The sequence below is a fragment of the Camelus bactrianus genome, chromosome 17 (genome assembly GCF_048773025.1).
Source record: "Camelus bactrianus isolate YW-2024 breed Bactrian camel chromosome 17, ASM4877302v1, whole genome shotgun sequence".
Classification (NCBI taxonomy): Eukaryota; Metazoa; Chordata; class Mammalia; order Artiodactyla; family Camelidae; genus Camelus; species Camelus bactrianus.
The window spans coordinates 6046387-6074269 of record NC_133555.1 but is presented as its reverse complement, the minus strand read 5'-3'; the positions used below and the strand labels follow the sequence as shown (position 1 = coordinate 6074269).

At 46.3% G+C, this 27883-nt stretch overlaps 3 protein-coding genes across 3 annotated transcripts in view; all 3 read left to right on the top strand.

The window, feature by feature from the left end:
• Positions 1-753: 753 nt before the first annotated feature.
• BRK1 (BRICK1 subunit of SCAR/WAVE actin nucleating complex) lies at positions 754-6037 on the top strand. Its single transcript, XM_010953036.3, has 3 exons — positions 754-912; positions 5425-5507; positions 5935-6037. The coding sequence occupies exons 1-3, from the start codon at positions 795-797 to the stop codon at positions 5959-5961; spliced, it is 228 nt and encodes a 75-aa protein (XP_010951338.1). The 5' UTR covers positions 754-794; the 3' UTR covers positions 5962-6037.
• Positions 6038-11852: 5815 nt separating this feature from the next.
• On the top strand, positions 11853-16471 carry VHL (von Hippel-Lindau tumor suppressor). Its single transcript, XM_074344357.1, has 3 exons — positions 11853-12158; positions 12963-13085; positions 14396-16471. The coding sequence occupies exons 1-3, from the start codon at positions 11978-11980 to the stop codon at positions 14590-14592; spliced, it is 501 nt and encodes a 166-aa protein (XP_074200458.1). The 5' UTR covers positions 11853-11977; the 3' UTR covers positions 14593-16471.
• Positions 16472-18963: 2492 nt separating this feature from the next.
• The window catches only part of IRAK2 (interleukin 1 receptor associated kinase 2), a 52666-nt gene continuing 43746 nt past the window's right edge, over positions 18964-27883 (top strand). Inside the window, exons 1-2 of the mRNA XM_010953037.3 lie at positions 18964-19166; positions 26289-26471. Of these exons, the coding sequence (XP_010951339.2) occupies positions 19073-19166; positions 26289-26471 (277 nt within the window). The 5' untranslated portion in view covers positions 18964-19072. The remainder of the gene's footprint in view (positions 19167-26288; positions 26472-27883) is intronic.

Below are 27883 nucleotides of genomic sequence, written 5' to 3'. Positions count from 1 at the left end.
CTCTTTCAAATTATGACAGGTGTTGTGTTACCATAGTGTTTGTTCATAATTAGCATAAAACTGCTCTGAGTGGCTATACCCCCATTCCCCATTAGCCATTCCCCAACTGTTGAGATTTAGTTATTTAAAAAAAAATAGATAATGCTGCAAAGAACTTTTTTTTCTTTTTCAATGATTTCCTTAATTAAATATTTAGGTCAAAAGGTTTTCAATTTTTTACAGCTCTTGCTATCAATTTATAAATTGCCTTCTGAAGAGATAATGCCCGTTTACAGTGTAACCAGCCATTTACAAGTTTATCAATTTCCCCTCAGCCTTTTCATAACTAAGTATTATAGATAAAAAAAAAGTTTTGTTCATTTGATAAATGCAAGGTTGGATATCACGTCACGTTGTTAATAGGCATTTGTTTAATAATTTGTGTTTAGTGTGGTTTAGTCGTCTACGCCCAGATTATCTTGGACACAGACCGCATTCGTTTGGAACACCTGTGGGAAGGGGTGTTGCGTGACCACGCGCCCCCTAACGACCATAACAGCCAGTGACGGAGGTGAGTGGTGGGTGGGAGATCTTGGCACTTGCGCGCTCCATTCTCCCAGCCGACATTAAAGCCATGGTTTTCACGAGCGTGGGAGCTCAGCGGGGACGTCCCCGAGGATGTGACAGTGCGCAGGCGCACCACAAGGCCCTTGGATTCGTGGGTGCCGAGGCTGGGTGTGGGCCGGCGGCGCAGGCGCACTGGCGGCCTGGAGGGTCGAGGCGCATGCGCAGTCGCTCTTCCTTAGGCAGCAGCCATGGCGGGACAAGAGGACCCGGTGCAGCGGGAGATTCACCAGGACTGGGCGAACCGGGAGTACATTGAGGTCATCACCAGCAGCATCAAGAAAATCGCAGACTTTCTCAACTCGTTCGGTCAGCGGGCGAGCAGGGGGAGGCGGGGAGGAGGGAGGCCCTCGGAGGGCACTGAGAAGCTTTGAAGGGAACTCTCCGGAGCCCTGGGCTCCTGCCGGTTTTCGTTTCCTCCTTCAGGCCGCACCTTCCCCCTCTCGCCCTGACCCTCGGGCTCCACTGGGAGGCCCTCTGGGGTTATCCTGCTCCAGGCTGAACTCCTCGGCTTCTTTGCCATCACCCTGGATGCATTAACAAGCTCTTCCTTTTCCCAGACACGTCAGGCAGCCGCATCCACCCTTGGCTTCTTCTCTTGCCTTTAATCTGTCCCTTCCTCCTCTGGGTTCCGCTTCCAGTCCTCACTTGGCGCTCAGAGTGCACCTTCCAGAGCGCAGCATGGCCGTGTCACTGCCCTGTAAAGACTTGAAGGTCCCCCATCTCCCTCAGGCTCCAGTCGAAACCCTTTAGCGCCTTGCCTTTTAGTGGCCCCTTCGGCCGCTCTCCCGTTGGTCCCTTCCCGTCTCCGTGTGTGCGGTGCTGAGAGCGGTAGGAGGTGAGGGGCAGAGTAAGGGCCAAATCGTGTCAGGCCGTGGAGATCTCTGCATTGCTAGTGTCTGATCTAGCTGACATTAGGTGTTCTGTCTGCTTCTAGCAAAATCTTTTCTAGGCATGGCCTGCTCGTGACAGTCTGAAATTCTTTCCGCGTTATTCCATGTCCTTCTGGACAGCAAGCCGGGAGCTGACTCCTACTTAGGTTCTTCAGGAGTTTCTTTGAGAGAACTGGGCATAAGGTAGACTTTCTTATGCCATCGCAAGGTGTGGGGTTACATCTAGTGATCTTTTTCCAACCGGTGTGCTTCTGTTCCACCAATTCAGCAACATTAAGCAATTAAGATTAAGTAGGGGAATGTAAAATAAGTTTCTACTGTATAGCACAGAGAACTATATTCAATGTCTCGTAGTAACCTATAGTGAAAAAGAATATGAAAAGGAATATATGTATATATGTATGACTGAAACATGCTGTACACCGGAAATTGACACATTGTAAACTGGCTATACTTCAGTTTAAAAAAACGGGAAAAAAAGATTAGGGGAAATGGATATACAAAAAAAGCTTTAAAAAGGAATTATTTTCTAGCTAGAGAACTGGTAAGTCTGACATAAAGGTAACAGAACAAGTTTTGTCAGAAAGCATAAATAAGAGAAAAAAAGTAGATCAGAGTACAAGGCTGTCTCAGGCACCGTCGGGGACACAGAATAAGAACCACTTCCTGCATGTAAAGAATTTCTATGTTGAAGGTGAAATAGTGACAGCTTTAGAACAAAGCAGAAAACTGTTTTTGTCTTAATATATTTACATACAAGATGTGTAGGGCTAATCTTGATATGTCTTGGTAGGGTGGATTTCCTCGGGATGGGGGTGAGGGTAGTATTAATGAAGACTGACAACATCACGATACAGGAGTTTATTAGACAAAGACCACCAGGCTGAGGAACTGGATAAATCATAAGGATAGACTTGATACACTGTCTTGACATTGGATGACTCAGGATGAGCAAGTGTGGGATGTATTTTCCCATTCTAAGCCCTCAGCATGGCTCCTCAGTCCTGACGTGTTTCTGGAATGCTTGATTGTGTTGATGATGGTGCGGAGATTTGATAGGCATTTACTTTGAGGGGGCATCTGGAGCTCTTTGAAAATGGCAGCAATCCTACAATTCTCACCCTTACCACAGAGTCTGTGTAGGCCATGTGCTCTGGAGAGGGACCTGTTTTTCCAGGATACCCAGTGACTTTCGGAACAGCTTTTACCCTGTGATTCCAGCTGGCGAGAGTAGCTCTTCGTGGTTTTCTCTTTCAGCGCTGGAGGACCACCTGAACCTGAGGACACACAGCTCATGATGCAGCAATAACATCCCAACACTAGGCCTGTTCTGTACTTTGAACCGATGAAGTTTCTAAAAATGGATTGTTAGAGATGATGGCTTTTTGTTTTTACACCTTTTTTCCCCCGACTCTAAAGCTAAATAATAATGTGCAGAGAAATGGAACCAAAAAAAAGTAAAAAAGAATGTGGCTGTATTTAAATCTCAGTTTTCATACTTAGCCAACAAATAACAGCTTGCCTGTTGTGACTCCAGCTGTGTGTCAGATGCTGTGAGAAAGGAATAAATAAGAGTAAATGGACACAGTAAGCACTTCTGAGAAATTCAGAATTTTGTTGGAGAAATAAACCCTGCAGAAACAATTTAAGAGAAAGATGGGGTTGATTTTTGTAGGTGAAGGTTGTGTGCAGAGTTAAGAGAGGGAACCGTCTGGTGACTGGCATTTGTTAGCAATGCTGGTGTGTGTACACCACCCAGCACCTTGCTGAGGACGGCTGGCATTTTCAGAATGAAATCCAGTGGTAATGTACATGTAAATGCGTCATGGTTTCAGATTTGTCCAGCTGCTGAGTGCTTTCCCAGTGTGTTGTTTGAACCAGTACATATTTGATGGGATCTGAAATATGACTGAAGTTTCTCGATTCAGCGTTTGAAGTTTTCAACAGTGCTTATCCCCGTGTGCCAGTAGCCTAGTGTTGTTCTTGGGTTTTGATTCATCACCAGATCGACAGAGCTCGAACAGAACAGCCATCCAGGAAGGACCCCTCCCTCTCGCCACCCCACCCCTTCGTGTTGCTGTGTCTCTTGTTTATGGGAAATGACAGGTCGTCAGTGATAACATTCATGCCCTTACTGATAAGCATATAGGATGTGCCTTTGAGCTTCTAAAAACGAGACTGAAAGAGACTAGGTCCTGTTGGGCAGTCCTGGCAGTGGCAGTCTATTCAGGAAAAGGAGGGCACTGAAGTGCTTCTGCTCAAACTGGACCTGGGAATTAGAAGAAGCAGCACTAGTGGATAAAAAGCAAGATTAAATAGAAGGGGAACAATGTCCAGAAGAGGCAACTCTGCGTAGAAGAGGGAGAGTTCTGTCCAGCTGGCAACGACCTCTCGGAGGTCCAGCTTGAACTGAGCCTTAAAGGAGAGTGTTTAGACAGGTACAGTGAGTAAGATTTGGAGTTGATGAAATGAAAGTGGAGGCAAGATCAGGGTTTGGAAGATCTGTTAAAAGGGTGCCAAAGTGCTTTTGCATAACATCCAGGGAGGGGATGAAAAGGAAGGTTATGAGCTAAGTGTGAAATCACCGAGTAGGAGACTGTCTGGGAGAGCAGGTATTTTAAACTTGAGCAGTGAGGATTATTGAGAGATGACTGAACAACAGTTGGAGGAGGTAGTGGAAATAATTAGCAAGCCTGGAAACCTTTTTCTCCCGGATCTTGAGAACAGTTGGAGAAAAAGTAGTCAGGTGGTTTCTGTTAAGAGTCGTTTGCAGGGGAAAAGGTATTTTAGAGGAAGTTCAGGTTTCCTTTTGGGTGGGGTGGGAAAAGAGAATGGAAAATGTAGAGGAAGAAAAGGAATTCTTTGCCGATAGAATGTGGGCTGCACGGGGTATGTGATGTTCTCCGTGTTTTCTCTCCTTCTGGAAGGCCTGTGCAGGGTCTGATGACACATCAGGTACCCTCCTCTTGGAGCAGCAGTGGTGACGCGGCTTCTCTGGGCTCCGAAACACCACCCCCTTCCCTCCTCCTCAGGGTCTGCTGCTTCCTTGGCCTCTGCTTTGCCTCCCCATCGAGATTTTCTTCCTCTTGTTATTTCCCCTCTTTTCAAACTCTTGGTTTGCCTATTAGCAAATGGCCATCTGCACAGCCTTGGTGTATTAGTTTTCCATTTTATATTGCTGCTTTAACAAATCACCACAAATGTAGCAGCTTAAACCAAATGGATTTATTATCTTGCAGTTGTGTAGATCAGAAGCCCAACACTGGTTCACTGGCCGAAACCCTGGTGTTGGCAGAGCTGCCTTCCTTTCTGGAGGCTGTAGGAGAGGAGCTATTTCCTTGCTCATTACGTGGTTGGCAGAGCTCAGTTTCTTGTGGCTGTAAGACTGAGATCCCTGTTTCCTTGCTGGCTGTCAGCTGAGAGCCGTGCCCAGCTTCTGAAGGTCACTTGCATCCCTTGGTCTATGGCCACCTCCCTCCATCTCCAAAGCCAACAATGGCAGGTTGAGTCCCTCACACTTCAAATCTCTCTTTTTGCCACCTTTCTTCTGACTTTCACGTCTACATTTACAGATTTGTGATTAGATGGGGCCCATCTGGATGATCCAGGATCTCAAGATTCTTAACTTAATCACATCTGCAGATCCCTTTACCGTGTAGGATACATTGTCACAGGTTCTGGGGATTAGGGCATCTTTGGTGGGGGGCATTATTCTCTGCCTCCCACACTGGGCAGGAAGTTAAACAGATGCCCTCTAAGCAGCTGTGCTCCTAAGATACTTCTCACCTCGTCGCCCCCCTCCCCTGCTGTGCCCACTCGCTCCCCTTTGTGCTCTGCACGGTTTATCATCGCTCCTCTTCGTCTTCGGGGCTGTGTGTGTCTGTGTCTGGAACAACATCGATCCTGAACACCAGTCTTCTTTTACCAGATATGTCTTGCCGTTCAAGACTCGCAACACTAAACGAGAAATTGACAGCTCTTGAACGGAGAATAGAGTACATTGAAGCCAGGGTGAGTATGATGGGCGGGGGGCTTCCTTGTGAGGCAGGCAGTGGCCGTGCAGGAGAGAACGCACACTTCACTTGTTGCTAACAAACCTTGGAAGCAGAAATAGGCTTAGAGAAGTTAAGCACCTTGCCTGGATTTAAACTTTCTGGTGGGACTCTGAAGCTGTCATCTTTTCTACCACTCCCAACTACTTAACATATAAAATAAGACTTTTTTTAGGCCCCTCTAATCCCCTTTGTTTATTTATTTTATTATTTTTATTTTGGGGGGGAGGTAATTAGGTTTACTTAATCATTTATTTTTAGAGGAGTTACTGGGGATTGAACCCAGGACCTTGTGTATGCTAAGCATGTGCTCTACCACTTGAGCTATACCCTCCCCTCCCTCTCATCCTTTTGAATTTATCTAATTGTCAATTCTCCTTTGACAGGTGACAAAAGGTGAGACCCTCACCTAGAATCGTGCCACACTGCTGCTGGGAAGTTGCTTCTACAGAACACAGGCCCACGTGGGAAAAGCCCCAGCAGCCTTCAGCTCCTTCCTCTCTCCTTACAGAACAACAGGGCTTCTTCTTGTTTTTCTTTTTTTCAAAAATGTGGCCTTTGGGCTCTGCCATGTACACCCAGGAGCGTGAGGTGGCACGTTGGGAGGGGGCCAGGGGAACTCTCGGCAACAACGTTAGTCGTTTTTACCTTTTCGGAAACATTTTGCAGAACTACTTGTCAACGTATTTGAGGCGCTAAGAGCCAAAAGCCTGAGACTGTCACGGTCCTCCCCACCTCTCACTCTCCCTCTCTCAGCCTTTCTTTGCAGCTCTCATCGCCTCTGCATTAATTCTACAGTCTTTGTCTCCTCCCCACCTTTGGCCGGGGATGGGAAGCAGTCCTGGCTGAGACCCTCACACCCCAGCAAGGTGGCTGCCAGAGAATGTTGTTGCTAACACACCAGTTTCTTGTCCTTTGGGGGAGGTCAAGTCCAGGCCCCCACTTGGCTTGAAAAGTTTTCAGAGTTTTCTTTCTGTCATTTGGGGTGTCTTTGCCTCTCTTATTTCCCTAATAAACTCCTCAACTTTACCTGACTGCTGTGATTGTGGTGGGGAGAGGAGCAGAGATTGGGCTCACCTATTCCACTGAAATCTGACGTGTGAGATTCTTACCCTAACAGGAGACTTTCAGATGTAGCTGTTTGATCGAAGCCTAGGTGGCGTATCAGCTGGAGCCCCTGTGTTTGGACTTGGAGCTGACAGATTCATCCTGGGAATCATCTGGTCATTCAGCAGACATTGACCAAGTACTTACTATGTAGGCATATTATGTTCCAATAAAAGATACAGTGTTGAATCGGGCGTGATGCTTACAGTCTATTGAAATACCAGCATCCACACAGTTTAGCTGCAATCCAGGGCAGACGATGAGTTGTATAAGATACGTGCTAAATGTTTACTTCTTTTGAAAAGCAGATCGTTTAAACAGAAGAGTAAAACTTCTCATTCTAGCATCAAAGCCTGCTAGATGTGCCAACCTCCTCCTAAAGGCTTAACTCCCATTTAGAACTTACATTTTAGTCACCTAGAAATCATTTCTCCCTATTTAAGTCATATTAGCCACTCACAGTCTGGCTCAAGCCAAACCTCCTCCAGAAAGCTCTCCTGGCTTTACTGTTTCATTTGGTGCTGCCCTGTTAGTCTTCTCATCCCCTCCCATCCTGCCATGCTAACACTGCATGTCAACCCTGGATTTGATCTTGTTCTCTGAGCGTCTGCATCCTGCAGCACACGTGAGCGCCTTTTCCTGTGTTGCTTAGCAGGGTGCCCTGCAGAAGGCAGGCAGTCAGTAAATAGCAGTTGAACTGACTTGCAGAGCTCAAGCTGCTCTGCACTCTCATCTTTTTAGATCCCTGTTCTGGTCTTTGAAAGATGATTTTAAGTACCTTCATTTAATACTGTGATCTTACAATGGAAACAAAATTGACATTATTTACTTTAGTAACTGCTGTTTTTGAAGATAACTGAGCTCCTCTGAGCGCTTTTAACAATCGCTTGAATTCACTGTTCACATTCTCTCTCCTATCCTTTCCAGGATAAATAAGCACTTCTGAAGTTCAGGTTTTCGATTTCCTGGTGCTCTGCAGTCAGTGTGACAGACATTTATTGAGTTCCTGCTATATGCAAGGACTATAATGAGAAAGTAATGGGGGCAAAAGAGGTGGTGATCTGGAGAGGGAGGAGAAGCCCTTCCTTAGATAACATGCAAATGATAAAAATTTTATGGTCCTGTAGATACTCTGTTAACACTGGTATCACAGTACTAATTCTAAAAAAGTGCACTAAATGCTGTGTTGCTGATGGTAAGCTGTTGGTTGTAAAGAGAGCAACTGGTGATGTTTGGTGTGGGAGCCCGTGAGCCCAGCTTCCGCTGGCAGGCGACTCCTCCATCCCACCCGCTTTATAGAATGAGCCTCGTCTCGCTCAGGGATGTATAACTAGTATTGTCTGGAGTTTATTGAGTGTTGCCGTGTGCTAGTTTGTGTTCTTAATCCTCAGGCTCTGAGAAGTAAGCATTCTTATCTCCAGGTCATAGGTGAGGAACAAGTTTAGAGAGGCTAAGGCTTGTCCGGAGTCATACCAAGTAAGTGAGGGTGCTGGGATTTGGACCTAGACCTCCCTAACTCAGACTGCTCTAACCATTCTACTTCCAAATGTGGTATACCCAGATCTAAAGCTTACTTTTCTCGTTCCTAGTTCAGTGCTGTTGGATAGTTTTTAAACTATCACACGCCTGTGTTAGTCTTACTTGCCTCTTCCCCATCCTTCCTTTAGTTAAGGCTTCGTGGGTTTTCCTTGCTGTGTCCGGCAAACGCTGTTTGCGTTGATGTCTATGTTGTCTGGTTTCTCTTCTTGCAGCTTCATTTCTCTGAAGGCTTAACTGTGTGTTGTATTTTCTGGAAGTCTTGCCTGAGGAACTGAACCAACTCTGGCACTCCCGTGGCTGTCTCTGGGTTATAGATGCTTCTGGAGCCAAAAGCAGCAGCTACATCCCTCTTCTAAAAGACTGCATTTGGTCAGGCTCGAGAAGCTGAGATTTTATTCTCACGTCATACACGTCTTTGCTCACAAGTCATTTCAGTGCATATAAATGGTGCTATGCTGAATCACCATTTCTCTCATCCCCAGTCTGTCATTTCAATTGATGAGAGTTCTGTTATACTAATATTTCACCCTCACTGAGGATAAAATTATATTTTACATTTTAATCCATGTTTACTAAATCATTCAGTCTTTTTAAAAACATAATGTCTCATCTTTTTATAACAAAACTAAGATGTTGACAGGGTAGCTGTTTTGATTTGAACTGTAAGGAGACTAGTGAGTTTCGGAGAGGTTAAATACTGTACCCAGTTTTTCTGAATCCAAATCGTTCTCGGTGATCTCACCATAGTGAATAAAAACTACCCTGGATAAAAGAACTACTGAAACTCAACAATAAGAAAACAGGCTAATCAAGAAATGGACAGAAGATTTGAACTGACACTTTGAAGACAAAAGGATGGAAAACAAGCTCATGAAAAGACGCTTTAACTCACCGAGGAAATACAAATTAAAGCCTCAATGAGGTACCACTATCTGATCTATTAGAATGGCTAAAGTTTTTGAAAAAGAATGAAGTTCTGATAGTAGAAATTTCACGGAAGGATGTGGAGGGACTGGAACACTCAAAACATTGCTGACAGGGATGCAAAATGACACAGCCACCTGGGGGAAACAGTTTGGCAATTTCTCATGAAGCTAAACATGCACTTACTGTGAGTCTCGGCGACCTCACTCCTAGATGATTCTCACCTGAGAGAAATGAAAAGTTATGGTCACACACACAAAAAAACCTGTATGCAAATATTTACAGGAGCTTTATTCAGATTGCTCAGTGTCCCTGGGCTGGAGCACACAGTGGAGCTCCACTTGGCAGTGGAAAAGGATAAACTGGCGATGCATTCTGCAACACGGATGAATCCTAAATGTACTATGCTCAGGGAAAAGGCAGACTCAGGCTACATACTGTATGATTCTATTATATTCCAGACTGTCTGGAAAAGGCAAAACTGCCAGGACGGAGGACAGGCAGATGAGTGGTTGCCAAGGCTTAAGTCCAGGAGTAGGGTTGATCACACCTTTTTTGTGGAGAGAGTGGTGGAATATTCTGTATTTTGATCGAAGTGATAGTTACATGACTCTGCATTTTGTCAAAGCTCAGCTCTGCACACCAAAAAGAGTGAGCTCTATGGAAATTTAGAATAAATTTAGGAGAATAATAGCCTGAATAGATAACATCAAACTCATGACAAACTCATGAGGAGGAAGGAGGGAAATGGGGTGAGGATGGAAGTTAAAGGGGATTTTAGCCTTATCATTTATGTTGTCTTAAAAAGTAAAGATAACAGAATGTTGTTAATTGTACATGGTGAGCTATCAGTGTTTGCTTTATAACTGTAATTCTTTGTGTTTTTTAACTGGTCAAAATATAAACAAGGCAAAATGTGTCCTAAAAGAAAATTCTGAAAAGACAAAAGTAGAAGGGAAAAAAATTCACCGGTTGTCTTGAAAATGTAGGTTCATTTTTTTCTATTTCTGTTTGTTTGGTTTTGCGTTAGTGGACGGTGTACTGTAAGAATAATATAGCCTGGGGCTTTACTGTTACTTAGAATACCCTAAATGTGTTTTGCTTCTTAAATGGTATCTGTAAACATCTGCAGTGATGTAGTATCAATTTTAAGGCCTGTGAGTATCTCAACAACTGTTCTCATTTTAGGAATGTAGACATTTCTGTAATATTAAATTGGTTTGTTTCACCTCAGTATCCTGGGAGTACAAGTGAGGGTACGTTTGCATGAATCCTGTGAGTTATGATGGCTCTGAGCCCTTTACTTGTGGATTTGATTGAGAAGAGCTGCCCAGGAGTGTAGCCAAAACCAAAAACAAGCCTATCTGCTCCCTTCTTGCTATTTCCATTAAATGTTAGGGCTGCAGTGCTGGTCTGTAGGCATAAATATTTGTCCCTTCTTGGCCTGGGCCACCAGGTGAGTTTTCATCCAGGCTGGATATTTGTATGATGGGAGATGGGAAGGGAAGACTCTTAGTCTTTATTCAAAATTCATCTCAGATGTTAACCCCTCCTGGGACAACTTACCTGATTCTTTTCAGATCAGTTAGTCACCTTCCACCTGCTCTTTTATAACCAGTAATAAAACATGTCCTAAATCAACTATACTTTAAACAAACAAATCCCATGTTTTCCCAGTACCCATTTTGAGGGTAGAGACAGTGTATTTAACTCGTCTTTATAAATAGTAACTGCTGCTATCTGCAGTGTTGCTGTGTGCCGGCACTGAACACTTTCCCACTTAATACATACTTCTGTGACATAGGTACTAAAAATGCCGATTTCAAAGATGAGCAATTAAAGGCTCAGAATTTAAAGAGTTTGGCCCAACATCACATATCTGAAGCTAAACCTGGAATGAGATCTCAGGTGGGTGTGTATTTCAGAGGGCACACAGACTGTGTTGTGAAAGTTATTCCCTTTTTGGTTTCCTTTCCTCTTTCTGATTATGTCCAGGAGAAAGCTGGTTTGACGACCATCGCTTGGTATGTAACAGCTAACACTTGGCTGGCTCTTTTGAACCAGGAGAGCGAATGCAGGCTCAGAGCCGTCACAGACAATAGATAAAATTTAGTGAACTGTTGTTTTCTTTCTTAGTTCTTCTGTAGTCTTCTACAGCAAATGATAAAGAATCTCCATTGATGGTAGTGATATAAAATTTCTTCTCTAATTTCTTGCATATGCATCGAATAACTTTGAAAGGCAGTACAAAAAACCGGTGACACTTGTTGCCTCCAGGGACTTTCTAGGCGGCAGGGGGAACTAGGATAAGAGGGAAATTTTCACCTTATTCTACCTTTCTCTACAAAATTCGGATTTTGTAATGGAGACCAGAAAAGTTGATCAGTGAGAAAATTATTAAATCAATAATAGCGCAGATGGTAGGGAGAATATGGTAAAAACCATGAAGGTCTTAAGAGAATGAATGAAGTTAGGGAAACGCTGTGTCAAAAACGTACGAGAGGCAAGGCATCCCATTTATAGGGGAATCCTGGCGACAGGGTAACCTAAATTCACCCTCTGCCTCAGCGTGGACTCGGCCCCAGGGTTAGTGGATCCATCTGCGCACGCGCACAGCCTCAAGCAGGCCATTTCTCGGAGGGTGTATTCCATCCCCAAAGGAGAGCGCGAAAAACGTGCACTCACGCCTGGCCGGGGACGCGCACGCACGCACGCCCCGCCTCGCCCCGCCCCGTGCGGCCCGCGAATCCCGAGGCCGAGAGGCCCGGGTAGGCTAGGCTCGCGGAGGTAATACTCCGGAAGGCGGGGAACGCGGAAGAGGCCGAGGCAGGCGCGGAGGAGTCGGGCGCGGAGAGGGTGATGGAGGCCGGGCCGCCGCGGCCGGTGCTGCGCTCGGTGAACTCGTGCGAGCCGTCCCAGGTCATCTTCTGCAACCGCAGCCCGCGCGTCGTGCTGCCCGTGTGGCTCAACTTCGACGGCGAGCCGCAGCCCTACCCGACGCTGCCCCCCGGCACGGGCCGCCGCATCCACAGCTACCGAGGTAGGCGGGCCGCGGCCGCCCCGGTGCCGAGCTGTGCCCAGCGCGCTGCCCAGCGCTCTAATAACAGCGGTAGCGGCGGCACGATCTCACCGAAGGAGGGAGATTATTGTTCCCATTTTATGCTCGAGGAACTGAGGCCCCGGAGAGGCTGTGACAGATCCAGGTTGACATTAGTAACCTGGACAGCATTATTCTTCATAAGACCGAATACTTTTGCGTTTGATGTTGGCCCCCGCGTGTATTCCATCCCTCACGCTCGTTTGTTCAGACCGAGAATGGGAGAATCCCGCATTCTCTGATGTGCCCACTGGGCCGCGTCCGCGTGGGGTCCCTGCCTTCAAGGAGAACGTGGTCCAGTGGGGCAGACGAGACAAAAGCCAGTGTCATAATTGCTGCGATAGGAACTGAGCACAGCGGGCTCCTCTCTCCCAACGTGGTGTTTTTGTACCTTCTCGTTTTTGAGAAGCACAGATCTGAGGAGTTGGTGACCTCTCTCCTTTTGGTTTGCAGCATTGGGTGGGATTGGCAGTGCACACACACGCTTGGCTTTTGCACCGCGACATCAGAAACGGCCTGGGTTTTGGAGCCTCAGATACTTGCTCCTCTGCTTACTGTCCCTGTTGCCTTGAGCTTTTTCAGACCTTTTTTCTCATCGGTAACTGGGTCTGTTGTGAGGACTGAATGAGATAACATTGAAGGGCTTTGTGTGGTATTTAAACAGAATGAGAGGCAGATATTTCAACGTCAGTTTGGGGAGGTGAAGCAAAAGGTGTGCGGCTGCTTAACCTCTGCTTGTCCTAACAGGTCACCTTTGGCTCTTCCGAGATGCAGGGACATCCGATGGGCTTCTGGTTAACCAAACTGAACTATTTGTGCCATCCCTCAATGTTGACGGACAGCCTATTTTTGCCAACATCACACTACCAGGTACTGATGTTCCATCCTACTTTGTAAAAATATAAGGCTGTTACAATACGTAGAGGATAGGCCACTTGAAAGAGCCAGGCCCTTACTGACTTGTGCCTGATGCTAGGCAAGGTATCCAGCTTTCTGCGGCCTAGTCTCTACTGTGGATAAAATGGCAGTAATTTACTCATAGGCTCTATGTTAAATTAAGATGTCGTCGTGTCTCCGAAGCTCTTTGGGCTTACCGGAGGTGGGCTAAATTAAAATACCTGATTGTAGAATTTAATGCATTCTATTTTCCTGGCCTCAGAGCAGAATTATGCCCTGGAGTCTCAGGAGAAGAAAAAGTATACAGAATGAGATATCGTGGCTTGTTTATGACTTCTGGTGTTGTGTCTTTTAATGTAATTTAACCCAGTCAAGCTTCCATTACCAATCAGGGGTTAAAAAAAAAAAAAACCACCACATCGAACATTAACTTCATAGCTCACCATTTGTTTAAAACTCAACTGATCTTGTTAGGTTGAACCCTAAGAAACTGATGATCTTTGGGGTTAAAAAAAAACCCCAAATACCTGCAGCTTCATAAGGTTCAAATTACTATGTGTACATAGATCCTGTTTTAAGGCAGTGGGTATGCATAAATGAGCACTGATGATGTGAATTTAGGCAATGTTGCCTTAGAGAACACCCTTAAAGAGTAAGTTCCCCAGTGAGTTTAAAATAGGATTTGAGTTCCCCCCAAATCCAGTTACACATTCTTTTCGTTATCAACTGCTGTGTGACAGCTACCCTCAGACTAGCAACAGCCTTTTTATTTGTTCAGAATCCTGCAGTCTGGGCTAAGCTCAGATCGGTGGTGGTTCTGCTCGCTGGTGGTCACCGGTATGGCTGCCTTCTGCTGGTAGGTTGGCCACGGACTGGGCCTCTCTCCCTTGTCATCTCAGGGCCTGGTCTACTTTGTGTGGTCTCCCCTGCTAGCCAGCTCAGGGCTCCTGAGAGCAAAAAAGGTGAAAGTTGCCAGGCCTTCCTAAGGCTGTGGCCCAGAACTGCCACAGTGTCACTTTGCCCACATGCAGTGGGTTAAAGTGCATCCCAGGCCCAGCCCAGCTTCAAGGGAAGTTACTGCACAAGGTCGTGAGTACTGTGAGCTGTCCCCTGGGGCCATCACATTACACTCTGCCACATACCACCACACGCTCACTCTGCCCCAAGTGAGGTCCATCTGGAGCAGACGTATTTGCCAGTGTTGGGGAAGCCTCTTGCTCATCCCCCCTGCACTGTTCCCGGGCCTGAGTCTGCTGCTGAGATTCGGTTTTCTGCCCTCACAGTGTACACCCTGAAGGAACGGTGCCTCCAGGTTGTGCGCAGCCTAGTCAAGCCTGAGAACTATAGGAGACTGGACATCGTGAGATCCCTCTACGAAGATCTGGAAGACCACCCAAATGTGCACAAAGACCTGGAGCGGCTGACACAGGAACACATTGAAAATCAGCGGATGGCCCAGGAGACTGAAGGGTTGGATTGAAATTTGCACCCCTCGGTCTCAGCTTTGGACGATCTTGATCTAGATATAGGACTGGTCACTCACTCTCGGCTTCAAGGTGTCTCATCCTTGGAGTAAAAATGCTCCATTGTTTGAAAGAAAGTTAACTGAGCTCACTGGGCATTGTGCTTTTAAGGGCAAAATGTAATTTAATGCCTCCCCCTTCTTGAAGTATTTATCAAGGGAAGGTAGTTGCATTTTTGCCTCCTCGTGAGTCCAGAAAGTTTTCGTGTAAGGACTTCAGTGTGAGTAATTCAGTGAGAATCGCAGCCTATTCTTAAATTGTGAGAAAACAGTGGCATCTGCTTTCTAGTGCTGTATTGTGGTTGGTGATGTGTCCACCTCCGGCTCGGAGAGACCAAGGTGTCCTTGAGCCCGGACAGACCCCAGTGCCTCGCACATCCTGAGCCTTCAGTCAGTGTTTGTTGAATGAACAAACTAGTGGATACTTGGGGAGAAAGTGTTTAGAAGTCTTGACATCTTTTTTTTTTTGAGGTGAGGAGGGTAGTGGGGACCTTAAAGTGTGTACAAAAAACACATGTTTTAAAGGGAATCATTTTTCTAGAGAGCAGTTTTTAAAATTTTCTAAATTTTGCGCTTCTCTTGGTCCACTGTTGCTGCAGGGCCATTTTATTTGTTTTTAAACTGGGATTAGCTTTCTGTAGTTCTCGTGATGATAGCTTTTTTGAAACCTGATATCTACACAGAAGATAGGAGAAAACAGCTGTCCCCTGGTTTCATCATAGTATGAAGGAGCTACCCCTCTAAATAGGTTTTTGCCAAGTGTGGGTATTACTGTTTCTTTTTGTAAACCCATGACATTTTGCTTGGTTTAGCAGTTTTCATCAGGCAGGATCTGGTGACACTGCACCTGACGGGAGGAGAGGACGAAGCCGTCCAGCCTCTGGGAGGTTACTGCTAACACGCGGTAGATTCAGAGAGTAGCGTGGAATGCTTTCTAGTTTTATACGTGTACAAATCCTTTCATATGTGCTGGACTGAAAGTCATTAACTCAAATTCAATATTTCAGTCAGGCATCCTTTTTCGGTAACTAACAGTTAAAAAAAAAAAAACAAGAAACCCCCCCGACAAAACTCCCCAGTAGAGAACATTTTGAAAAAGACACAAAAATAAAGGGAAGAAAAAAATTCCAAGTAGGTACACTACTTAAATACAACCACTAACTTGACATTTTGAACTTTCAGCCTTTTTTAGGGCTTTTGGTTGGCTTGGTTTTACATAGTTGAGATCATACTGAATATACAGTTTTTGTATTCTACTTTCTCATTTAACTTTATAACTTAAATATTTTTCCATGATGTTATTATAAGCTCTTCATAGACATGAGTACAGCCTTCCTTTTATAAATAATGTTGGGATATTTCTTGGCATCTTTATTAGTTCCTGTGCTCTGATATCAGAGTGAAGTGAATGCAGCAAATGCCTTACAGTTTTCCCACCTAATCTTACTCTCCTCTTCCAACATGCAGCAGATAAGTTGTCTTTTTGTTTTTTCTTTTTTTTCAGCCCATGGTTGTGTTCATTCCGTGACACACCTCTCATCTTTCTGTTGAATTGCCGGGTAGGGAGGAAGGAATGCTGGCATACGAGACAGCCACATGGGTTCTCAAGTGCATAGGATGGGAGATTTAAGGAGGTTGGCTGGTGCTGGATTAGTTCAACGTTGGTTTGATTATTATTTTTTTAACCTGTCTCTGTGTCAAAGTGAGAGTTCATGTTCCTGTTAAAACATGTAGTTCGAGTACTGTATTTTTTGTGTTGTCCAAGGAAGACTGAAAACCTGTAGCATGTATGTATTCTTTTGAAATCTTATGAATGTATTAAATGTATTGCTCTTAAGAGACTGTTTGAGCTCATCTATTTTGAGTTAAAAAGGAAAAAAAAAAGCTTTTCTTGGATACATTAAAAGGTGTTGAGTAAAGGAAATAGGGTGTGGTGGTGCGTTTAGCCGGGCTCTTGTCTCTCTTGGAAAGGTGTGAGGCCATGTTTGTTGAAAGGCTTAAGGTGGGGCAGAGTGGGGGGGGGGTGAAAAACACAATCTAGCTTTATTTTCTGACCCTTATCTTTCCAACCTAGATTATGTAAAGCTTTGCTTCTTTTAGCTTTATTTTTCTTGTAAAAATGAAATATCACTGTAAAAAAATTTAAGCACTACAGAAAAGTGTTAAGAAGGAAAGCCATTCACATTGGGAATTAAGTTTTTTTTTTTTCCCCAGGAGAATAGAACCAACTTTAAAAGACACTTCTCTAGGGTATAGCTCAGTGGTAGAGTGCCTGCCTAGTATGCACAAGGTCCTGGGTTCCATCCCCGGTAACTCCATTAAAAAAATAAGAATAGAAAAGACACCTCCCTGAAGAACATATGCAGACGGCACCTAAGCATATGAAGATGCTCCACATCATATGACATCAGGGAAATGTAAATTAAGACAATAGTGAGACACCAGTATTCACCTTTTAGCGCGGCTCAGTCTCAGCTGGAATGCACCTCACATTCGACAGCAAGGGGATGCATTCACATAATACCAATTCTTTAGTGCGCTCGGCACTTTACAGTTTATCCCAAGAATTTGGGGGTCTGTTTAAGCTCCATAGGAATCCTTCAGAGTGGGTGGGGCAGTGCCCAATTTACAAAAGAAAAACTGCAAATTGACTCAAAGAGCTGGGCAGTGGACCCATATCCCCATAGGACCCCAAGGCAAGTGGGAGCTCTTTTCAGTAATATCCATGGCGGCAACCATTTTTCAAATACACTCTCTGTGCAGGGAAGACTCTGTCTAATTGATTTGATCAATATTTGATGGATCCCTGATAAATCAAATCAGTTTATAATTGTATAGTTTGATCTAATCCACTTCTCTCACTCACAACTCTACGCAGTAGGCATGACCAGTCCCATGTTAAAGATGTGGTAAGCGAGGCTTGGGAAGTGAAATGAGTTGTCCAGGGTCACCAAGCCTGTTAGTGGCACAGCTGGGACTTGGCCCCAAGGCGTCTTACTTTGATTTCAGTTTCCTTCTTCTGCAGCCACGCTCCATAGTTGATGTTCACAGCTGCAGAGAGATGCTCTAGGTGCTTATCTGTCCTGGATGATGTTGCCTCACTTCTTGGAACCCATTTACTTCTGTGTAAAAAGAGGATAATAATATTTCTAGCACAGGCTTATGAAAATTACATAAAATGATTTATGCAAAGCACACTGTGGGTGTAGATAAATGGTAGTTATTGCATGAAAGAGGCGTTTGTAGCTAATGGTCGGACTAATTGGGTTCAAATCCCAGCTCTGCTACTTTGTACTACTTGTATGACTGTAGGCAAGTTATTGGACCTCTCTGTACCTCAGTTACCTCATCTGTAGAGTGGGGATAACAATAGGTCATTGTGAGGAGTAAGTAAAATAATCCTGAAGTCTGCACAATATAAATGCTCAAGAAATACTAAAGATTACGTTCTCCTCCTACTCTATTCAATAATCCAGTTTGCTGCTCAGGTCCTCTTACCATATTCTGCTTTCCCTCAATAATATTCATCACTTTGTAAGACAATGAATAATGCCACTCCCACTGTCTTTTATGATATAATACTTTTATTCCCAAACATTATTCATAACCTTCTATAGTACTAAGTTATTGACTTATTTAGCATTTTTATTGCTTATTATGTGTCTCCCTCCAGGGCAGGGATTTTGTCCTTTTTTCTTCAGAGGGTCCCCCAGCACCTAGAACAGTGCCTGGCACATATGAGCTGCTCGATAAATATTAGCCATTATAATCACAGTCTATCCTGACCACCCTGTTTAATAGAGTCCTCCCCGGCTCGCTCTGAACTCCTGATTCCCCTTAAAGAACTTTCCTTTTTCATTTTCACAGTAGCACTTACTACCTTTCAGCAGTCTCTGTAACTTACTTAATATATTTATTATTTATTGCTGGTCCCTCCCCCCAGCCCCGTCTAGATTAAGTCCCATGAAGACAAGGACTTTTGTAAGTTTTCTCCACTTACACATCTCCCCACACCTAGAAGAGTGACTGACACATAGTAGTTAAATAATAGGCTATCTGTTGAATGAGTTATAGGTGGCAGAGGGCCAAAAGCCCTGGAAGTGGAGACAGAAGATCTTTTGGGACTGTCGCGGAATTTCCGTATGGTCTTTTTTTCTTTCTTTTTCCGTGTGGTCTTAAACGTGTTCCCCCGCCCTTCTTCGCCCTAGTTTCCGCTCGCAGCTCTGACCCTCTGGGTTTCGCAGCCGCTGGGTCCAGCCGGCCGGGAGGCGTCGCGCCCCTGGTGTCCGCTGGGGGGCAGGGGCGCGCAGGGCCGGCCCCGCCCACTTCCCGGCGGCCGGCGTGGGTGGGCGCACCCGCCAGGCTGTACAGAAGCCGAGTCGCGCCGCGTCGGACGCAGTAGCCGGCCCGCCTGCCCGCCGGCCCTCGGAGCCCGACCATGTCCTGCTACATCTACCAGCTGCCCGCCTGGGTGCTGGACGACCTGTGCCGCAACATGGACACTCTGAGCGAGTGGGACTGGATGCAGTTCGGTGAGTGGGTCCTCCTGCCACCCGCCAGGCTCCCTCCCCGCCTCTGTTTAAGTGGGTCCTGATCCGAGGGGCTCTGTTGCTGCCGTCCTGGACTTGGCCCTCGCTGTGTGCCCTCGGGCAGGCACTGCCCGCTCTCTGAAGCCCAGTGTGGTCGTCTGGAAGGGGTTAGGTGATCTTGAACGGCTTCTGCTGTTACTCTGTCGCTAAGTAATGACGGGCTCGACCTCGCTGTTCACAGTAAAGCTTAAAATAATAGCTATCAACTGTGACTGCGTGCTTACTGTTGATGTAAGCACCTGACACGGATTGTCTCCTTTAATTCCCACAGGAGCCTGAAAAGTTTTTCTCTCTCCCTATCTTACAGACTTCGAAGCGGATTTAGAGAGGCAGTCACTTGGGGCGAGAGGGGCAGGACGTGGCGTTACTAAGTGGCGGGGTGGGATTTGAACCCCGACTTCTGGCCCCGCCAGAACGTCTTCCTGTATATAGCGTGTTGGCCCTTAATGATTGGCTGAGGACTTGGGATCGGGGGTGGGGGTGGGATCGGGGGTAGGGGGGGTGGGATCGGGGGTAGGGGGGGTGGGGGGCTGCGCGCTGCGCGTGTGGTCCTCGGGCGCCCAAGCGGAGATCTGTATTCCAGGCTCCACCACATCCCAGCTGGTGGCTTTTGGCAAATTGCCAATCTCTCTGAGCCTCAGCTTAATCTATAAACTGGAGGTGGTTGTGAGGAATCAGAACTGTATAAAAAACACCTGATACGTATGTGTCAGAGGTTCTTGTAAGTAATAAGGAGGTGTTAACAATGATCATCCTTGTTTTAGGTTTTAAGTCAATGTGACTGGTGCCACTTTGTTTTTAAAGTAATATCTATATTTTCTTTAAAATTGAGATTATGATAGATACCATTTGTATAAGGAGTATATAATACATATGTACAGTGGAAAGAGTAGTAATAAAATAAACGTGTGTGTTATCCATCCAGTTTGAGGCAGTAATATGTATTTTAACCTAATCTTTCTCAACCAGGGGCAGTTTTGCCCCCTTAGGGAACATTTGCCGATATCTGGTCTGGAGACATTTCTGAATGTCATAACTTGGGGGATGTAATGGGTAGAGGCCAAGAATGTTCCAAACATCCTACAATGCACAAGACAGCCACTTCCACAAAGAACTGTCCAGCTCAAAGTGTCAGTAGTGCTGAGGTGAAGAAACCCTGCTTTAAACTAGTAACAAAAATAATACATCCTTATCGCAAAATACTGTGGGAAACGAAGATTAGCTCAACCTCTAGGACTCAGGGATAATCATTATACTATTTGGATGCTAATAATAATAACAACAGCAACTGCTAACATGTATTGGATTCTTACGTGTGCCAGCAGGTGCGAGCTGTCTTATTCCTTCTAGTCTTTTTTCCTAAACATTTTTATGTGCATACATTTCCCCCAAATCATATCATTTTGTACTTTCCACTAGCCTGCTTTTTTCACTTAAAATATATCACAATTATTTCTCCTTGCCAAGCAATATTTTTTAGCAACATGGAGTTAGGTTTTTGTTTTCAGTATGTATTTTTATTAACTTTTTAATGGAAGAAACAACAGATGAACTAGGTCACATGATGTAAATCATGCCCCTGGGACAGAGGGGAAGGTGACTGTCTTTCCCAACCCTGATCCTCAGCCTCCCTTTCTGTCCCTGCAGAGACAGTCCCTGCTAACACTTCAGGGTACCTCTGAGAATGTCTTTCGCCACCTGATTTTCTAGACTGCACTGTATACCTTTGCTCGGATAATCTGTGATTTAACTACTTTAAATGTTTCCTGGGCTGTGGACAAATTTTGTATAAGAGACTTGCTCGAGTTTTTTCCCTGTTGGACTCAGTTGCGAAGGCCAGAACAACTTCTGTTCCTAGGAATATTAATTAATTAATTAACAGGGAGAGGTAATTAGGTTTCTTTAAGTATTTTTTAAATTAATTTTTAAAGTTTTATTTTTTAGTGGAGGTACTGGGGATTGAACCCAGGACCTTGTGCATGCTTAGCACATCTATGACTTTTTTTTTTTTTTTTAACAAACAGCTTTATTGGGATATAATTTAACTACCATGTAGTTCACCCATTGAAAATATATAATTCAATGACATTTAGTATATGCAGATTTGTACATCCATCTCCACAGTCAATCTTAGAACATTTTCATTATCTGCACCCCTTAACCATCCCTGCCAACACTCCCATAGACATCTCCCATTTCCCACAGCTTCAGGCGTTGCCTGTCCTGGACGTTTCAGATAAATGGAATCATACAGTATGTACAAAAGTCACAGTCTTTGTGACTGACTTCTTTCATTTAGCATGTTTTCAAGGTTCATCCATGTTGTAGCATCATCAGTGGTTAATTTCTCCATGATTCCAGTGGATGGATGTATTGCACGTTATTCATTGGTCAGTTGAGGGACCTCTGGGTTCTTTCCACTTTTTGGCTATGATGAATAATGTTCCTTTGCACATTTGTGTACAAGTTTTTGTGTGGCTGTATGTTTTCATTTCCCTTGGGTGGACACCTAGGAGGGGAATTACTGGGTCACATGGTAACTCTATGTTTAACATTTTGAGGAACTGCCAGTAGATTTTCTGAAACTCAAGTACCATTTTACGTTCCCACCAGCAATATCCGAGGGTTCTCCACGTTCCTCCCCTCAGCACTTGTTATTGTCTGTCTTTCTGAGTCCAGCCCTCCAAGCAGGTATGAGTGGTTTCTCGCTGTGGTTTTGATTTGCATTTCCCTAATGACTAATGATGCTGGGCGTCTCTTCATGTGGATTCGTATATCCTCTGTAGGGACCGCCTCTGACTCCTTAAGCCCTGGAGACACCAGAATTGCTCAAGGTCCTCAGAGGCCTTCCATTGTGATAGAGGCTCTAATCCACATTCCTCCCGGGCCTGCACCATCTGGCGCAGTCTGAGCCCCACCGACTTCTGACTTCCTCCCACACCCCACACCGTCTTGCTCACCTTCTCCAGCCACAGTGCCTCCTTAGACCAGACTCAGGGTCTTTGAACTTGGGTGTTCCCTCTGTCTAGGACATTTTTCCCTGTGGGCTTTCCATGGCTGGTTTTCTAGTCTCTATTCGTTTCTTCTTGCTGCTGTAACAAATGACCACAAATTGAATGGTTCAAAAACAGCCATTGTTGCATTATGATTCTGGAAGTCAGAAGTCCTAAAATCAAGGTGTTGACAAGGCTCCAGGGGAGAATCCATTTCCTTGCCTTTACTGGCCTCTAGAGGCGGCCTGTGGCCCCTCCTCCACCTTCAGAGACAGCAGGGTGGCATCTTCAGATCTCTCTCTGACCTCTGCTCTGTCATCATTGTCTCTGAATCTGACACTCCTGCCTTCCTCTTTTAAGGACCCTTGGGCTCACTACAGTCATCTAGGAGAATCTCATCTCAAAATCCTGTTTCATGCCATCTGCAAAGTCCCTTTTGTCACATACAGTACCATATTCACAGGTTTTGGGGTTTAGGACACTGACGTCTATGGGGGGGCCGTAGTCTTTCAGTTCTCAGTTCACATGTCACCTTGTTTGCTGGGCCGACCTTGCCTACCCTCCCACACCCCCACCGTTTATTCTTTATCTCATCACAGCGTTTTATTTCCTTCATTCCTTTTAATGTGCTTTGACCTTGGCCCTTATTTGTTTATGTCTGTCTAGAACATAAGCGCCACGAGGGCAGGGGCATTACCTGTCTAGTTCACTCCTATGTTCCCAGTGCAGCGGCCGGCCAGTGGGCAGACACTCAGTGTCACTTGAATGAATGATGGGCTGAGGGATATTAGAACGGTGAGGACGCGGGCTTGGAGCCCATGGTTGGCCAGCTCTCCATTCTGGGATGGGGATCACCAGGCTGGGAGCCAACCGGGGCCCCCAGTTAGCAGCTCCTTGCCAAGTCACAGTGCCCTCTGGTTTCTGTTCAGCAGAAGTGACTGTGATTGACCTTCCTGTCCTAAAGAATATTGGGTTCTGTGAGTCACTGTTGAAGAGATGGGCCCTTAGGGCTGATTGTGCCACTGCGGAGTCGGAGTCGGGGTGGAGAGATCCGTAAAGAGATTGAGAAAATCACCCAGCCGCAGATACGCCTGCTCTTTGAATTTGATCGTTGTTGACAGATAACGCGGCTGCCTCCTGTGCATTTCCCTGTGATTGCGGCTGGATCTGTTTTTGCCCCTGGAGGAAAACAGGCTTCTCACAGCTTCACTCACCCCAGGTCTGGGACCCCAGGTGTGTTCTGGGGGGCCCTGGGCCAGAGGTTCCTTTGTTGGATGGCCCCCCATCTTGCTCTCTCACACATGTACTGCCTTTGTACACAGCCCTGCTTTGTCCCTGCCCAGCCATGTGACTTCGGGCAGGTGACTGCCTCTCTCTGACTCATTAGTTTCCTCATCTGTAAAATGGAGATGAGTTCCTGAGAGGCTTAGGGGACAAGATGCTCTCCTTTTTCCTCAACCAGGGAGGAGTCCAGTTGGTCCGGACAAGGGGTGTGTCACCTGAGGGCGGGTCATCTCAGGAGGCTGTGCTCTGCAGGTCTTTGAAGATGGGCAAGGTTTTTCTACCGCGTGCTGCAGAATTCAGGAGCTCAACCCTGGAGGGATGTTCATGTGTTGTTGACCATCGGGGATAAAAGCAAGTTTTCACAGAGTGTAGATGGTTTAACAGCTGCAGCGAGCATTTACATCACACATATGTTATTCTGTACATATAACTAATCCAGTCCTCGCAGCAACCTCGAGGTAGGCGCTGCTGTGTCCTCGTTTGCAAATGAGGAAACTGAGGCACAGAGAGAGGGGAGGGCCTTCCCCAAGCACCTGGCAACTAGTAACAGAGAGAAGATTTAACCCAGGCCTCAGAATCTGGGATCTGGGCCCTCAACCACCATTGCACCACCCTGCTAACATAAGCACATATTTTTATATCTACTAAAAAGTCTGAAAGATTGGAAACAAAAGTATAAAAGTATAAAAAGATTCTTTTCTTGGAGTCTTCCAAGTAGGGACTTGGATTTTCTCCCATTTTCCAAGTGTTCTGTGATGACCAGGTGTCACTTATGCGTGTGGACTCAGCAGGGCCCTTGGCAGTGACTCGCCTCCTCCAAGGTATCTTGTTTCCACACTGTTTTAAGAGTCTTGTTGAATGCTGACAGGTCAACACCTTAAGAGATGTCACTTTCATGGAGCTAAAATGTCCACAGCGCAAGCCCCTCAGTTTAATTCCTGTTTCCCCTGCGTTGCCTTGAGGGAAGTGCAGCCCACGGAAGTGGGGGCCGCGGTTGGGTTCCCACTGGCACGGTGGGGACCCCGGAGGCCGCCCTGGGCTTCTGCTCTTCCCATGACAACAGGCCGCCTCCTCCCAGAGCTTTGTGTGCAGGGAGTGGGGGGATGGGAAGGGATTCCACTTCCTGCCACTCTTTTCTCTCTGCCACTGGGAGCAGCCCCTGACCCAGCTGACATCACTTCCCACTGACCAGGAACCTGGCCTGGGGTTTCCAGTGACTGAAGTTGCAACTGGAGAACTTTCCATTCCTAACAGGCCACTTCTCCCAGAGGCTTCCTCTCTGCAGGAAGCTGTCACAACTGTCCCCTTTCCTCCAGATGGACAGGGATTGTGCAACACGATGGTGCCACTCCCTGGTTCTGGCTCTTCCCTGGTGTCCTGGTGTCCGTGGCTCTTAGGATCAGGTCCAGACTCTGTAGCCCAGCGTTTGCGGGCCCCTTCATTACATGGCCTTGGGCTTCGTCTCCTGCCTCCTCTTCCCCACTCAGTTCCCTCTTGTTTGTATTTTTCAGACAGAAAACTCCATGGGCTTCTGGTTTACTCATCACTCTGTCCCTGGGGCTTGTCACAGGCCGCGGCACCACAGCGCTCAGTGGTGTTTTGTCAAGTGAAGGTGTGACTTGACGTTCACATAGTTATCTGCTCCATGATTTCTGATATCCTGGAACTGAAGCATGAATACTTTATTTCTACTTTAGAAAAATAATGCCTCCCTCACGTCAGGAAACTTGGCAGAATACTATGTGACCATTCAGAATGCCATTAACGAAGAGCTCGTACCAACCCAGCCAATGCTTATGGTATAACATTAGCAAATAAGAACTGGATGCACAAGCTTCCTTGCAGTCTGGCAACAGCCCCCTCCAGGACCACACCTGGGTGTGTTGGGGAGAGTTTTAGAAAGGGGAAGTGCCCTCGTGGGATGCTGTGTAACTTAGTAGTTTTTTTCCCTGCATTTTTGCAAGTTTTCTTTCGTGAACAACCATTAATTTTATAATAAAAAATAAAGAAATTCATTTTAGTACTACCAGCGGTAGACCCCTGCAAGTGGTACAGTGCTTCAGAGTGGGCAGTGCTTTTAGGGCCGTGCCTCCCTTGCTCCTTGTAACAGTTCTGTGAGGATAGTGGGCCACGAGTTCGTTCATTCATTCGTTCGTTCATATCCCTATTCCAGGGCTGGGGCTTAAGGGTGAAGGGAATGAGACACCCAGGGCAAAACTTAAGGAGGCACCTACTCTCTGGCTGCTACCAGTGCTGGATCAGCCTTGAGAGTCAGCACCTCCTTAAATTTTGCCCCTCCAGCCTCACCGTGGTCCTGGCTCTGCCCCAACTCTGTGCCAGAAACCCTTCTCTGTTCTGGGGATCTAACAGTGAATGGACAGATGAAACTCCCTGCCTGCGTGGGGCTTCTGTTCTGGAAGGGAAGGCAGGCACAGTTCTATACCCTCCGGTAGAGTCGAGGACACTGAGGCTCCCACCCCACCGACTTGCCCATAGCAAATAAGCAGCTAAAGCTCAAAGTCCCTGAGCCTCTCGTCCAGTGGTCTTTCTCTAAGTCTTGTGTGGCAGCCAAGTTGATACTTACATTCAAGTGTGAGTGTGCCGGTCCCTGCAGGTATTAAATGGAATCAGCGTTATGATTTGGGCCGCCTGTGGCCCTCAGCTCATGGTGGAATTTCAGGTATGGTGGGGGCAGCTTTGTTATGGGCAGAGCCAGGCTAGCATGGTGACCGTCTGGTGAAGGGGCTGCCCTTCCGACTCTCAGCAGACCCTGTCACTTGCCTTCCAGCCTCCTACGTGATCACAGACCTGACCCAGCTGCGGAAGATCAAGTCGATGGAGCGGGTGCAGGGTGTGAGCATCACGCGGGAGCTGCTCTGGTGGTGGGGCATGCGGCAGGCCACCGTGCAGCAGCTGCTGGACCTCCTGTGCCGCCTGCAGCTCTACCGCGCCGCCCAGATCATCCTGAACTGTGAGTCACCAGCGTCCCCCGCGCGGCTGGCCCTGAGCACATTTCAGCGTGAGCTGCGCTCTCTGGCCTTAACACCTTTTTTAATCTTAAGAAAAATTTGAATGAAATGATTTATCATCCAAATAAGAAATCAGTAATGGTGGTTACCCCTGGGGAGAGCAATTGGGCGGCCAGGGAACAAGGTGTGGGAGACAGACTCTACTATAAGTCCTTTGGCACCTTTTAAATTTTGGTTCTCTAGTCTAAAAATCAATCAGTCAATCATTAATAATAAAATAGCTATAACAAAAAAAATTCAGGAAAATCTACAGTGAAAATTATTTACAGCCTCATCCTATTTCCCAATTTTGCATCCCAAGAGGGAACCACTATTAACAATTTCTTGTCTATCCTCCTGGAAATGTTCTGTGCGCAGGCAAACGTCTATAAGTATCTACAACCCTTTTTAATACAGATAGTAGACAGTACACCATGCACTGGGCTGTACCCTTCATTTTCACCTAGCAGTCGACCTTGCAGATGGTTTCGTATTGACATGTTCTTTCAACAGCTGCATTGTGTTCCTTTGACAGATAAACCGTGATTTATTCACTGCACCTCCTACTGATAGGTGTCCAGTTTCTTTCTAGCCTCCTGTACACAGTGTTGTGATGTGTACCTTTTTGCTCACATGTGAATCTAGCTGTATGATGGTTTTCCAGCACTGGAATGGCTGGATTGAAGTTTTGTGTATTTTCAGTTTTGATTGCTGTCAATATCAAATTGCCCTCCTGCAAGGGAGTATGACCATGATGGGAACGTACTTAGCAGGTTATAAACAAAACCTTCCTACCTCGAAGGGTGGCTGTGACATTGAAGAAGGAGAACATGTCAAGTGCCTGGTGTTGAGCAGGTGCTCAGCAGAGGCAGGGGGATGGAGGTCTGGTTACCTCCACCTTAGCTCCCACTCCCCGTAGCCCCAAAGAGACCCCTTCAGTGTTGGGCAGGAGTTGGGCTTCTCACTGGCACTTACTGTCCAGAGCCCCTGCCCAGTGCCTGGTGCTGTATGAGGTCCTGGAACACAGGTGGGCAAAGCAACAGGTCCTCTGCCCTCATGGAGAGCATGGTCAGGAGGAGACAGTCAGTAGACAGGAAAACAAGTGAAAACTCCAAGTTGGGGAGTCTCCTAGAACACAGTGGTCATGGAAGGCCAGTCTGAGGAAGTGACGTTGGAGGAATGGAAAGAAGACAGCCATGTGAAGAGTTGGAGAGCCCAGGGGGAAGGGAACAGCATGTGCAAAGGCCCTGGGGTGCTGAAGGAACTAGCTAAATGTGGTGTGGGAGGTAGAGAGCAAGCCATTCAGAGCCCCAGAGGCCTTGGGAAGACCCTGTGGGCCCTGGAGTTGTCCTGTCTGGGGTTCCTGAGCTGGGAA